General features: G+C 55.1%; 1 protein-coding gene across 1 annotated transcript in view; it reads left to right on the plus strand.

The window, feature by feature from the left end:
• The window catches only part of IQSEC3 (IQ motif and Sec7 domain ArfGEF 3), a 116,652-nt gene extending 107,450 nt beyond the window's left edge, over window positions 1-9,202 (plus strand). Inside the window, exons 10-14 of the mRNA XM_045295896.1 lie at window positions 133-232; window positions 354-515; window positions 6,444-6,536; window positions 8,593-8,666; window positions 8,752-9,202. Coding sequence (XP_045151831.1) covers window positions 133-232; window positions 354-515; window positions 6,444-6,536; window positions 8,593-8,666; window positions 8,752-8,826 — 504 coding nt within the window. The 3' untranslated portion in view covers window positions 8,827-9,202. The remainder of the gene's footprint in view (window positions 1-132; window positions 233-353; window positions 516-6,443; window positions 6,537-8,592; window positions 8,667-8,751) is intronic.
• The last annotated feature ends 2,605 nt before the right edge of the window (window positions 9,203-11,807 follow it).

Below are 11,807 nucleotides of genomic sequence, written 5' to 3' on the forward strand. Positions count from 1 at the left end.
GGGGTGGGGAGGGGAGCCTTGGTGTGTGAGTGCGCCTGCCTGTGTGCTCACGAGGCCCTGCCTGGCTGCCCCGGGTGTCCATGCCGCCCCTACTGCCTGGTTAGGTGAATGGTGCCATCTTTCCTTGCCCAGATTCTCAAACTCTGTCCAAAGAAGAAGAGCTCGTCCACCTACACCTTCTGCAAGTCGGTCGGCCTGCTGGGCATGCAGTTCCACCTCTTTGAGAACGAATGTAAGCGAACCGAGGGGGCGGGGTGTGTGTGTGTGTGTGTGTGTGCAGAGGAGGACGCCCCCCTCGGCCCCTGCCGCTCTGCCGCTCACAGCCCCGCGGGGCCCTGGGGCCCGGTTTCCAGATTACTCTCACGGCATCACGCTGGTGACCCCGTTCTCGGGCTCGGAGAAGAAGCAGGTGCTGCACTTCTGTGCCCTGGGCTCGGACGAGATGCAGAAGTTCGTGGAGGACCTGAAGGAGTCCGTCGCCGAGGTGACGGAGCTGGAGCAGATCCGGATAGAGTGTAAGCATGTCAGGTGGGGTGTGGGTGTCCCCCTCCATCCCCATCAGCTGGGAGCCCCACACAGCCCTGCTTCTGCGCTTGCCCCCTCTGGAGGGAGGCACAGCCCTCCTTCCACAGAGGCTCCCCTGCCCTGTCCAGGGGTTGATGGGGCCTGCTGCAGGTGTGCTCGCCCAGCTAGATATGTGGGTTGCGCCTGGGCCCCTTGTGTCCCAGAGAGCTGACCGGGGCTGGGAAGTTGAAATGAAACCACTGGGTGAGATCAATGAGCCAAAGCAGAGAACTCCTGGAGCCCAGGGTCCTTCCTCCCCACCAACATGGCGTTCAGAGCTTCCCCACCGCAGCCCTCTGGCTCATTGATCTCACCTGGTGGGTTCATTTCAATAATCTTTACACACACACACACACACACAGCTTTCGGCCAGCAAGGTTGGGTCATCTGCATATTGCAGATTGTTACTAAGCCTTCCTCTGATCTTGATAGTGTACTCTTCTTCATATAATTCAGCTTCTCTGATGATTTACTCAGCATAGAGATTGAATAAGTATGGTGAAGAGGATACAGCCTTGTCACACACCCTTCGTGATTCGAGACTACGCACGGTTCCCTTGTTCTGTTCCAACAGCTACCTCATGATCCATGTCCAGGTTCCGCATGGGCACAGTGAAGTGTTCTGGAATTCCCACCCTGCTCAGGGCTTTCCGATTGTGTTACGATCCACACAATCAAATGCCTTGGTGGTGATAGAAAAACACAAGTAAAATCTTCCTGGTATTCTCTGATTTCAGTCAAGATCCATCTGATGTCAGCAATGCTATCCCTTGTGTTACATCCTTTTCTGAATCCAGCCTGAATTGCTGGCAGCTCCCTGTCACTGTACCACTGCAGTCATTGTTAGAGGATCTGAAGCAAAAACATCCTTGCGTGTTATTTGCTCTGTAATTTACACATTCTGTTGGGTTGCCTTTCTCTGGAATAGGTGTAAGAAGCTGTCTTCCAAATTTCTTGGCATAGATGAGTGAGTGCTTCCATTGCTTTATCAGTTTGTTGAACCATTTCAATCGGTGTTCCATATGTTCCTGGAGCCTTGCTTTTGTCTAATGCTTTCAGTGCAGCTTGGATTCTTCCTTCAGTACCATTGGTTCTTGCTCGTATGCTACCTCCTGAAATGGTGGCATGTCGATCAGTTCCAACTTTGTTTACTCAACTTGAGGCTTGACTCCCCCCTCCCCTTGAGTTATCTGCGTTTCAGATTTGCTGAGCACGTTCTTCCCTTTTCGCTTTCTAACTCTTAAGTCTTTTTACATTTCATTGTAAGACTCGACTTTGTCTTCGGGAGCTGCCCTTTGAAATGTTCTGTTCAGCCCTTTGACTTCACATTTCTTCCATTTGCCTTAGCGACTCTATGATTAAGAGCACATTTCACAGTCTCTTTGGACATTCACTTTGATCTTTTCTTTTTCCCCTGTCTTTTTCATGACTTTTGCTTTCTTCATGAATGATGGTCATGACCAGCCCATCCAGTCTTCTGTCATTCGTGTTCAATGCATCAAGTCTGTTCTCGAGATGTTTCTCAAAATTGGGTGGGATAGACTCCAGGTCGTATTTTGTGCAGGGTCGTTCATTTCTATTCTGTTAATCCTCACAGTGAGGTCTCTAGGTGGCTCAAGCCATTAAACACTTGACTAGTCGCTGAAAGGTTGGTGGTTCGAATCCACCACAGCCTTGAAAACCCTTTGGAGCAGCTGCACCCTGCACACATTGGGTTGCCACGAGCCAGAACTGACCTGATGGTAACTAACAGCAACCCCCCTCACCCTCTGAGGTGGCCCGCCCCCACGTGATTACAGGTGAGGCTCTGAGCAGTTAATGGCACGCCCAGGTCATCCTCACTGGAAGGGGACAATCTGGCAATCACATTTCAGCCTGACGACAAGGCACTTGCGCTGTGTACTCAGAGAGTGAGAGAAGAGGGAGGCTCTGGGTATAATTTCCCAAGAAGATAATCCTTCTTATAATCAGCCAGACAAGATATCACTCAGGTACTGCCTGATAGAGGACATGCAAATTTCCTTTCCCCAAGCTGTTGGCATACTTGAATTCAGCCATGTAGCAAACAGACTCTTGGCAAGGGCTTCTCTGGATGCCCAGAGAGGCCACTCCAGCTGTTGTTCTAAAACCTTTTCAAGGACACACCCTGAAATGACTTCCTTTGTTCTCAATCTGCCACCGATGGCTCCCACACAGCCCTGGAGAGCCGTAGGCACCCTGGGGCACCAGCATAGCTGGAAGAGCCCATGCCATGTCCTCTCCAAGGACAAAGGAGTAGATAACAGCCAGAATGCGGGTGACCCTCTCCCTCCGCCGTCTGGAGGGCGAGGGAGCACCAAGAGGGGCTGCCCTTCAGCTGTCCTTGTGCGGCTGAGGAAAAATGAGGGGCTGGTCTGGGGCTTAGGAAGCAAGGAAATGAAAAACCCAATGCTACGGAGCCCTGATGACATGCCAGATCCCACCAGGCTGGCATGTCTATTGCATGTTTACAAGTTGGGCTGCTATTTGCCAGGTCACCAGTTGGAAACCACCAGCCGCTCAGTGGGAGAAAGATGAGGCTGTCAACCCCCGTAAAGAGCTGCAGTATCAAAAATCCACAGGGGCAGTTCTGCCCTGTCCTCTTGGGTCACCATGAGGCACCATTGACTTGAGGACAATGAGTTGTTTTTTGTTTCAGCCAGGAACCCTGAAGGCACAATAGTTAACCCCTCAGCCTCCAAACTGAAAGGTCCGTGGTGAGAGAGAACCCACCAGCGGGGAAAGATATGGCAATCGGCATCCGTAAGGACTACAGCCTAGGAAACCCAGTGGGGAGGTCTACTCAGGGCTTGGAACCGGTTCGTTCCAGTTCAACAGCCTGCTGAGAATTTGTGTTTCTGCCCCAGATATACTGAGTCATTGTTAGTCTGGGCTGACTAGAGAAACAAATCCAGAGGCACTCAAATATGTCTAAGAAAGAATTTATATCAAATAGTAATTGTATATTAAGAAAACATCCCAGTCCAGTCCAGATCAAGTCCATAATATGTCCGAGAATAGTCTATAAATTCTTCTTCAGACTCATGTAGCTATGCAATAAGGCTGAATGCAGGAAGGTCACAGGCCAGTGGGTAGAAAGTCTTGTGGATCCAGTGGTGGTGGAAGCATCTCTGGCTGGCATGAGTCTCCACGTGGTTCTTCCAGCTCCAGGGCCCTGACTGCCATCAGCATAGCTCCCTGTGGCTTGTCTCATAGGGAGAGAGTGTATGTCCCACCTCCAGAAAGCTATTTGTCTCCTTAGCGCCTCCAAATGAGGTCATCAAGCTGCGACCTGATTGACAGGCTAAACTCCACCCCTTCACTTTTAATAGTCTTAATTTGACAACAGATTATGTAATTACCACAATCATCATACCTATATTTTAAATCAGGTGATTCTTTTAAAAAAATAATTTTATTGGTGGCTTGTACAATCTTATCACAATCCATACATAAATCCATTTTGTCAAGCACATTTGTACATTTGTTGCCATCATCATTCTCAAAACATTTGCTTTCTATTTGAGCCCTTGATATCAGCTCCTCATTTTCCCCTCCCTCACCCCCCCACGAACCCTTGATAATGCATAAATTATTATTGTTTTGTCATGTCTTAACACTGTCCGACATCTCCCTTCATCCACTTTTCTGTTGTCTGTCCCCCAGGGAGGGGGTTATATGTAGATCATTGTGATCCATTCCCCTTTTCTCCCCCACCTTCCCCTTCCCCTCCTGGTATCAATACTCTCAATATTGATCCTGAGAGGTTTATCTGTCCTGGATTCCCTGTGTTTCCAGTTCTTATCTGTACCAGTGTACATCCTCTGGTCTAGCCGATTTGTAAGGTAGAATTAGGATCATGATAGTGGGGGAGAGGAGGCATTAAAGAACTAGAGGAAAGTTGTATGTTTCATCGGTGCTATACTGCACCCTGACTGGCTCATCTCCCTTCTGTAAGGGATGTACAGTTGCCTACAGATGGGCTTTGGGTCCCCACTCTGCACTTCCCCTCATTCACAATGATATGATTTTTTGTTCGTTGATGTCTGATACCTCATCCCTTTGGCACCTCATGATCACACCGGCTGGTGTGCTTCTTCCATGTGGGCTTTGTTGCTTCTCAGCTAGATGGCCGTTTGTTTACCTTCAAGTCTTTAAGACCCTAGACACTATGTCTTTTGACAGCCGGGCTCCATCAGCTTTCTTCACCACATTTGCGCCCGCTTTGTCTTCAGCAATCGTGTTGGGAAGGTGAGCATCATGGAATGCCAGTTAAATAGAAAAACGTGTTCTTGCATTGAAGGACTACTTAAGTGGAGTCCCAATGTCCATCTGCTCCATCTGCTCCCAATAAGGTGATTCTTACAGTTTCCTAGCAGGAACCCTGGTGGCATAGTGGGTTACACATTGGGCGGTTAACTGCAGGGTCGGCAGTTCGAACCCACCACATGTCCGAGGGAGAAAGACCAGGCTTTCTACTCCTGTAAAGATTTACAATCTCTGAAACCCACAAGGGCAGTTCTACGCTGTCCTACAGGGTGGCTACGAGTCAGAATGGACTCCGTGTTCCAATGCAGATTCTGATTCAGTGTGTGGGGTGAGGGGTGTGCAGCAGGGATCAGCATGAAGTGGGTTGAAGCCCTGGTTCGAACCACTGACCTTTTCATTTAGCAACAGTGTGCTCAAACCACTGCACCACCAGGGCTGCTCTGTAGAACGATATTATCCTCACTTTGTAGATGAGGAAACTGAGGCTCAGAGCCTGAGAGAGAGGCCCAGGTTCACACAGTCAGTGATCAGACAACAGCTGCACCCAGGTTCATGGAATTACTGTGTTAGTTTCTCTCTAAAGCCAAGCAAGGCAGCCCCTGGGAGGAAGGTGGGGAGGGGGATAGAGATCAACCCTCAGCTGAGGAAAAATATTTACTATTGATGGATGATGTGATTCCGGTGATCTGCACAGATGGTTCTGGTCTGCGGGTTTACAGTTCAGTGTTCCTGGATTAGAGACGACCAGAGAGACAGAGAATGGGACCCAGGAGAGTCGCTTTAATAAAAGAAACTTGAGTTATGTCTCCTGGAAAAGAGTAGCCCGGAGGAGTGATTTAATAATGACTGTCAACCCTCCCAGGACAGCAACAGCAAATCCCGCGTGCTGCGGAGCAGAGGGAAGAACAAGAAGGAACAGGCTTCCGGTCCAGGGAGAGGCATTAAGGAAGATCATCAGGACAAATGTCTGGCCGTGCCAGCGTGCAGGGTGCCCTCCTTGGGAAGGCTCGGAAAGCCTCTGAAAGCCCAACAGAAGCTCTGGCCTGCTGGTGCCCACCCAGAAAGGAAGTGGGCGAGGCATCTCTAACCCCCATGCCTAAGGTCGGCCATAGGCCAAGTGCTTGTGACTCATTGCAGTAAAAGCCAGAGCCCGGTCTAAGAGGTTTCACTGCAGTTTCTCACATGGTCCTCTTGATGACACTTTGAAGTGGACCCTGCTGTCTATCAAGTGAGGCACTGAGAGGGTCAGTAACTTGCCTAACGCCACACAGCCTGGAAGCGTCAGGAGCAGGATTCCAACCCAGACCGTATGCACCCCAACCTCCCTCTGAACCTCTTCTACTGCCTCGCTGGTGTGACCTCCCAAGTGGATGTTTTCATCCCTGTGTACAGAGGAGGAAACTGAGCTTCTAAGAGGTCAGTTAAGTGGTAGGGCCAGGCTTCAAAACTTACTTGACCAGACTCTCAAGTCCATGTGTTGGCAGCAAGGCGGGGTTCGGGGTGCCCCTCTTCCTTCTCTCGCTCCGTCATCTCAACTTTGCATGGCTCAGGGTGGGGCTTTCCCTCTGTTCACGGGCCTCTCGGTCCCGCAGGGGAGCTGGAGAAGCAGCAAGGAGCGAAGTCCCTTTCCTTCAAGTCCGGGGGAGCCCAGGTGGACCCACAGTCCAAGCAAGGCTCGCCCACAGGTAAGCTGCAACTCTGCTCTGGCCCCTGGGCTAGGGATAACCGGATGCCTGGGCCCATAAGGCCTCCCACAACCCCGGCGGTTGGCTTCAGGGGCAGTTAGGGTGGGTGGTGGTCTAGGAGGCTCCAGACCTGCTCTTCTGCGCTTGGTGGGGCCGCAGCAGTGGGAATCAGGGGTGTGATGAGAATGAGCTGTGCCCCTGGTCCAGGTGGCCCTAGAGGTCCAGCATCCAGAGCCTCGAAGAAGCAGGGCAGGCGGCATGGTGGCCAGAATAGTCCAGAGCTCTTGCTCTTTCCCTACAAGATCTTTTCAGCCCTGAACACTCCCTTCTCCCAGGCCCACCCTCAAATCAAGAAAGCCCTCAGCTCCGCGGATTTCTCCATTGCTCCCTTCCAACAGGACGATTCACCCCACATGAAGGGCGGGAGGGGGGGGGGCGGGCAGCTGCAGACTCTGCTTCCCCTTTGCCCACAAACCTGCATCCTGTCTCCTGCTGGCCTGCTCCTGCCTCCCCCCGACCTGCCACCGTCCCCCACCAGGCCTGAAATGGAGGAGCACTAGAAAGAGAGGTGGCATCGGAATTCCCTCCCAAGCCAGCAGAAGCCCCAGCAGCCTCCCTGAACTGTTGGCTTAGTCTAGTCAGTCATTTGTCATTACAGCCAACAGACGTTTGCTGAGTACCCCGCCTGCCGGCTGTGTGTGCCGCAAGGCCCCAGTTTCAGCAGAGAGTCAGTAACCGCCAGAGCTTGGCATCCACCTCTATCCCCTCCCTCGGTGGCAGCCCACCAGGCTTCAGACAGGTCACACCAGCTAGGAGAGGTGGTGGGCTTTCCCAGCCCTGCGGACGATCTGCCCTCTTCTCCGGGAGGGTTCAGGTGGTAATCATCATTCTGCTTTCTGGTAGCCCTCTCGTGTCCGCAGGGCCAGAGTCTATAAGGTCACTGCGTGTCTCACGGCTGTTTCCACCTCAGAGCCAGCTCCCAGCTGCGATCCCTTCCCTGAACCCCCAAGCCCACCCCGCTCCAACCTGCCTCTTTCGTGTGTGCAAACCCCTCAGGCACAGAGGCAGCCCCCCCGCAACCAGGGACTTTTCCCAGGGGAGCCTCCCCAGTGGGCTGTTCCCATTGCAGTACCCCCTTGTGCCGTAGGAAGCCGAAGAATGGACAGGTGATGGGGGACTGGCCTCCTTGGGGATGTCTAAGCACCCAGGCCTCCCCCCTCCCCCTCCAGCCCCCTGATCAAGTGCTCTGAGACGCCCTCTGGGATTGGGTGTGGGAGCAGGGGTTGACTGAGCTAGAAAGGGTGTCGGCTGACGCTGGGGTCCATGCCGACTCAAACCCCCCAGGACCATCTAGGCACGGCAAGCCATATCAGGCTCTCACTGTGCCCAGGCAGCAGCTCCTTCCTTTAATACTCTCTGCATCATTCGGTGGAGTCCCTGGGTGTGGGGGGGCAGTGGCGTTTAACCCACTGCGTTGGTAACAGGAAGCTTGCCCGCCCCCAGCTCCCTGATGCCACCTCGGAGGAAAGGCCTGGTAATCCACTGCTAGAAAACCAGCACAGAACCCTCTGTTGAGTAGGCCTCCTCCAAGACACAGGCACGGGTAGCTGACTCAGCCAGGGGACAGGGAGAGGGACAGGGAGGAGCATGGTCCCTTCCCTTATAGTCTGTGGAGGAAGGAGACAGGTGCTGCAGCACACACCTCCCCGCACACCCTCACCAACACACACACACACACACACACACACACCACAAGGCCCCATGCTTCTGAGAGCAGAGACCCAACACCCACCTCTGAAGCCCATGTTCAAGGCTGTCCTTGGCCGGCTTGGACTGGGTGAGCTCCACTCAGCCGTGCCCAGTCAGAAAGAACACCCTCATCTTCCTCAAGAAGCCCGGAGGGGTTAGAGAGTCTGGCCCATGGTCACCCCGAGGGGCTGGGCGTAGGATTGTAAGACGTCTGGGACGCTGGATGCACTGAGGTGGGAGTGGCATGGCCCACGGGGTCTGTGTTGAGGCCCACTGAGAGCTTGGGCTGTGGTCTTTGCCTTGGCAGCCAAGAGGGATGCTGCGGGGGCGGCAGCGGCGACAGCGGTGCTGGGGGAGAAGCCTGCGGAGAGCACGGTGGAGGTAAGTGGAGGCCTGGCTGCCGAGGTGAGTGACTCCGAGCCCCTTTGGCCCTTCTTCTCACCGTCTCTGTTGTTTCTCTTCTCAGGTATTAATCAATGCCTCCCCAGCCCGACTCACCATTTTACCAATTTCAAGAGATACAATTAAAAGTTACTGCTAGCATGGGTAATGCCACTGTTCCCACGCCTAATTAAGCTGCCAGCACTATCTACCCCTCTCCTCCCTGCCCTGCCCCAGCCAGTTGCCCTCCAAGGCTACCCTCCCAGACTAAGGCCGAGGACTGGCCCACACCTCCCTCCACGAAAGCGTGCGCAGGCTCCCCTAAGGCCACGTTCCCCAGCAAACTGCTTGTTGCCCGTGATTTCCCACCCACCCACCTACTCCAACACTCATTATTATCGGAGAGCCTCAGAGACTTCTCTGGATCCCCCAAAAGGAGAGGCCTGGGATCCTTCTAGAGAATCCCTCAGTCAGGCCCCCAAGTGGGCACTCATTGGCTAGCTCCTGGGGGAAATTGGAGAGTTAAGAATAGGGCAGCTGGGGCGGGGAGGGGGGGTAGGGGGGTGGGGCTTCTCCTGGAAGCAGCTATTCTCCCTGGGGAACGGATGGGTCTGGGGAAAATGAGGCCGAGCAGGGCCAGTGGGTTGAGGTTTCTCCTAGAGGTTTTCCCTGAGAGGAGCCCCTGGGTGGTGCCAAAAGTTAAATGCACAGCTACGGACCCAGAGGTTGGCAGTTCAAGTCCAGCCTCGGGGCTCCTTGGAGGACGGCCTGGTGATCTGGCGTCAGACAGGTCGCAGCCACATTGAAAACCCTGTAGAACAAATCGACTCTGGGAGTCCGTGGCATCGGCTTTGGGCTGTGGGTTCCTGGGAGCAGAGCCGGTGAACCTCCAGACAGTCCGTGCCCAGCCGCAGCTCCCTTGGCTGTGCTGTTGCCCAAGAGGGAGAGTGGGCAGAGAGCAGGGATGGAGCAGCAGCAGCCAGCCTCCGTAAACCCTTGAGGGTCCCCTGCGGGGGCAGGGGGTCATGCAGTTGCTCCTTCAAGACTGAAGTCTGGCTGGGCCCACTCCCACCCTCTGGCCCCCTAGCACCTCCGAGAACCTCTCCCTCCCTCTCCTCCCCTGCCAGGCCTTCAAGGGCCATTGGCTGCACACACATAAACACACACACACACACTCCTTCTCCACCCTCACTCCAAGCTGGAGGGCCTCCCCACTCTGATGCTCCGAGGGGGGTTGCACTTAGATGTCTGAGGGAGGAGCCAGCCCCCCAGGCTGACTAAACCCTGGGGAGCCCCAGGGCGCCCCAGGGAAGCTCAGTTTCTTCCCTCCACCCCCTCTGGCCCCCATCCCCCACACACCTGTGTCTGGAGGAGGCACCTTACACGGAGGAGCTTCCTGCCCCAGCAGCTGACCAGCCCCCCCGGGTGGGTATTCCATCCTCCGCCCCTTCCCCCCCCCCCCCCCCCACCTCCCCGCAGCCACCCGCCGCCGCCGCTGCCCGTCTCTAGCCTTGCAGATAAGCTCACCAAGCTCACCAGCTCCAAGCCTTAGCCTGCCCTGCCCAGTGAGGACAAGCACTCCGAGGCCCACACGTCCCTCCTGCCCTGCCCCAAAGGGCATGTGGCTATCTGCAAGGCTGCCACCCCCTTGGCTAGCTCCAGGGCCCTGCCGGTCTCTGCTCCATGCTCAGAGGGCAGCCTCACCGCCCATGGCCTCTCAGCTAGATGGACCCCGAGCTCTCTCCCCCATGCCACCTCTCATTGCCCACTGGCAGGTGCTTCTCCATCCTATCTGAGCTGCTCTGACCTGCTGCTCATGTTCTGCCTGACTGCCTCTCTGTCTTCCCTCCCTCCCTCCCTCCCTTCTTTTCCTTCCTTCCTTCTTTCTTCTCTCTCCCACCCTCTCTTCTTTCTCCATCAGCAGGGAGCTGAGAAAGGCGTAATGAGAGGGGGTTTTGCCGGCCTTTCGTGCTTTTCGCTTATGAACCAGTCCAGTAATGGAGTCAGGCTGGATGTGGGGGTGGCAGTGGAGGAGGAGAACAGGGTGCAGACACTGGAGCCAGGGTCAGAGAGCAGGTGGTGGGAAAGAGGTGCAGGGTGAGGCTTGGGGGAGGCCTGCGGAAGTTGGGGAGAGGGAGCAGAAAGGCGTGGTTTGCCTGCCTATCTCAAGCCAGTCTTCTTGCTGGAGCTGGGGATGGATTCAGAACCCAAGCAGGTGGGGAAGGAGCCTGTCCCCTCCAGGAGCAATGGTGACAAGGGCCTTCTGTGTGAACGAGGACCACCGAGAACTCCCACGGAGATGGTGGGCTGTGGGACTCTGCAGGGCAGCGTGGTGTTCCGGGGGGCTCCCTCGTTTGTGGGGTCCTCGGGCCTGACAGTGCCACTGAGGTTGAGTGGAGAGTAATGATTAAAGGCTGAAAAGGTGCTGCCCTGATGGTCGAGGGCTTGTGAACAGTGAGGGTCAGGAAAGAGGTCCCTGAAACCACACTTGGCCCAGGAACAGGATTAGGAGCCGCAGCGTAGGGCTCCAAGATAGCTTTGGGCTGGGCCATCCTGGTCAGAGCTCAGGGATAAAGTCCCTCCCCTGCAGCCTCCGGTCTGTGCTCTCCGCAGTTGGCCCTGGAGGCAGAGGGAGGCCCAATAACCAGCATCCTCAGAGAGGAGGGCTCAGCCAGGCCCCTGAGAGGGTGTGAGCTGGGGGGCTGGAACAGGGTAAGGAATGAAATCCCTCTCTTTCCAGAAGCTTCTAGCCTCCCTTCTGCACCCCCTTCCCCTCTAGCTGAAGGGAGCTGGCTCATACCCTAGCCAGGGCTTTGGAGCACAACCCTTTCTGGGTAGCTCTCCCTGGCAACAGGACAGATTTGACCAGGACGCAGGTGGGGCCCCATAGGTAGCCAGGGACCTGTGACTCTGTCCTCAGCTGTCCGGGCCACGCTGCCTGCTGCCCGTGGACCTCGGTGAACAGACCCCTTCGTGATGTTAGAGCGAAGCTGATGCTTGCGCTGCCATAAAGCTGGAGGGACGTGAGGTGGTGGAGGCCTTCCTGTGTCTAGTCCCCTGTGTTCCTCACACCTCTGAGGGTGGTGCTCTCCCCCCTGCAGGCTCTAGGCTCGGTGGGCAGGGAGGCAGGGGACGGGTAGC

Source organism: Echinops telfairi, unplaced genomic scaffold (assembly GCF_000313985.2).
Source record: "Echinops telfairi isolate 266 unplaced genomic scaffold, ASM31398v2 ScPeMD7_6273;HRSCAF=7185, whole genome shotgun sequence".
NCBI lineage: Eukaryota > Metazoa > Chordata > Mammalia > Afrosoricida > Tenrecidae > Echinops > Echinops telfairi.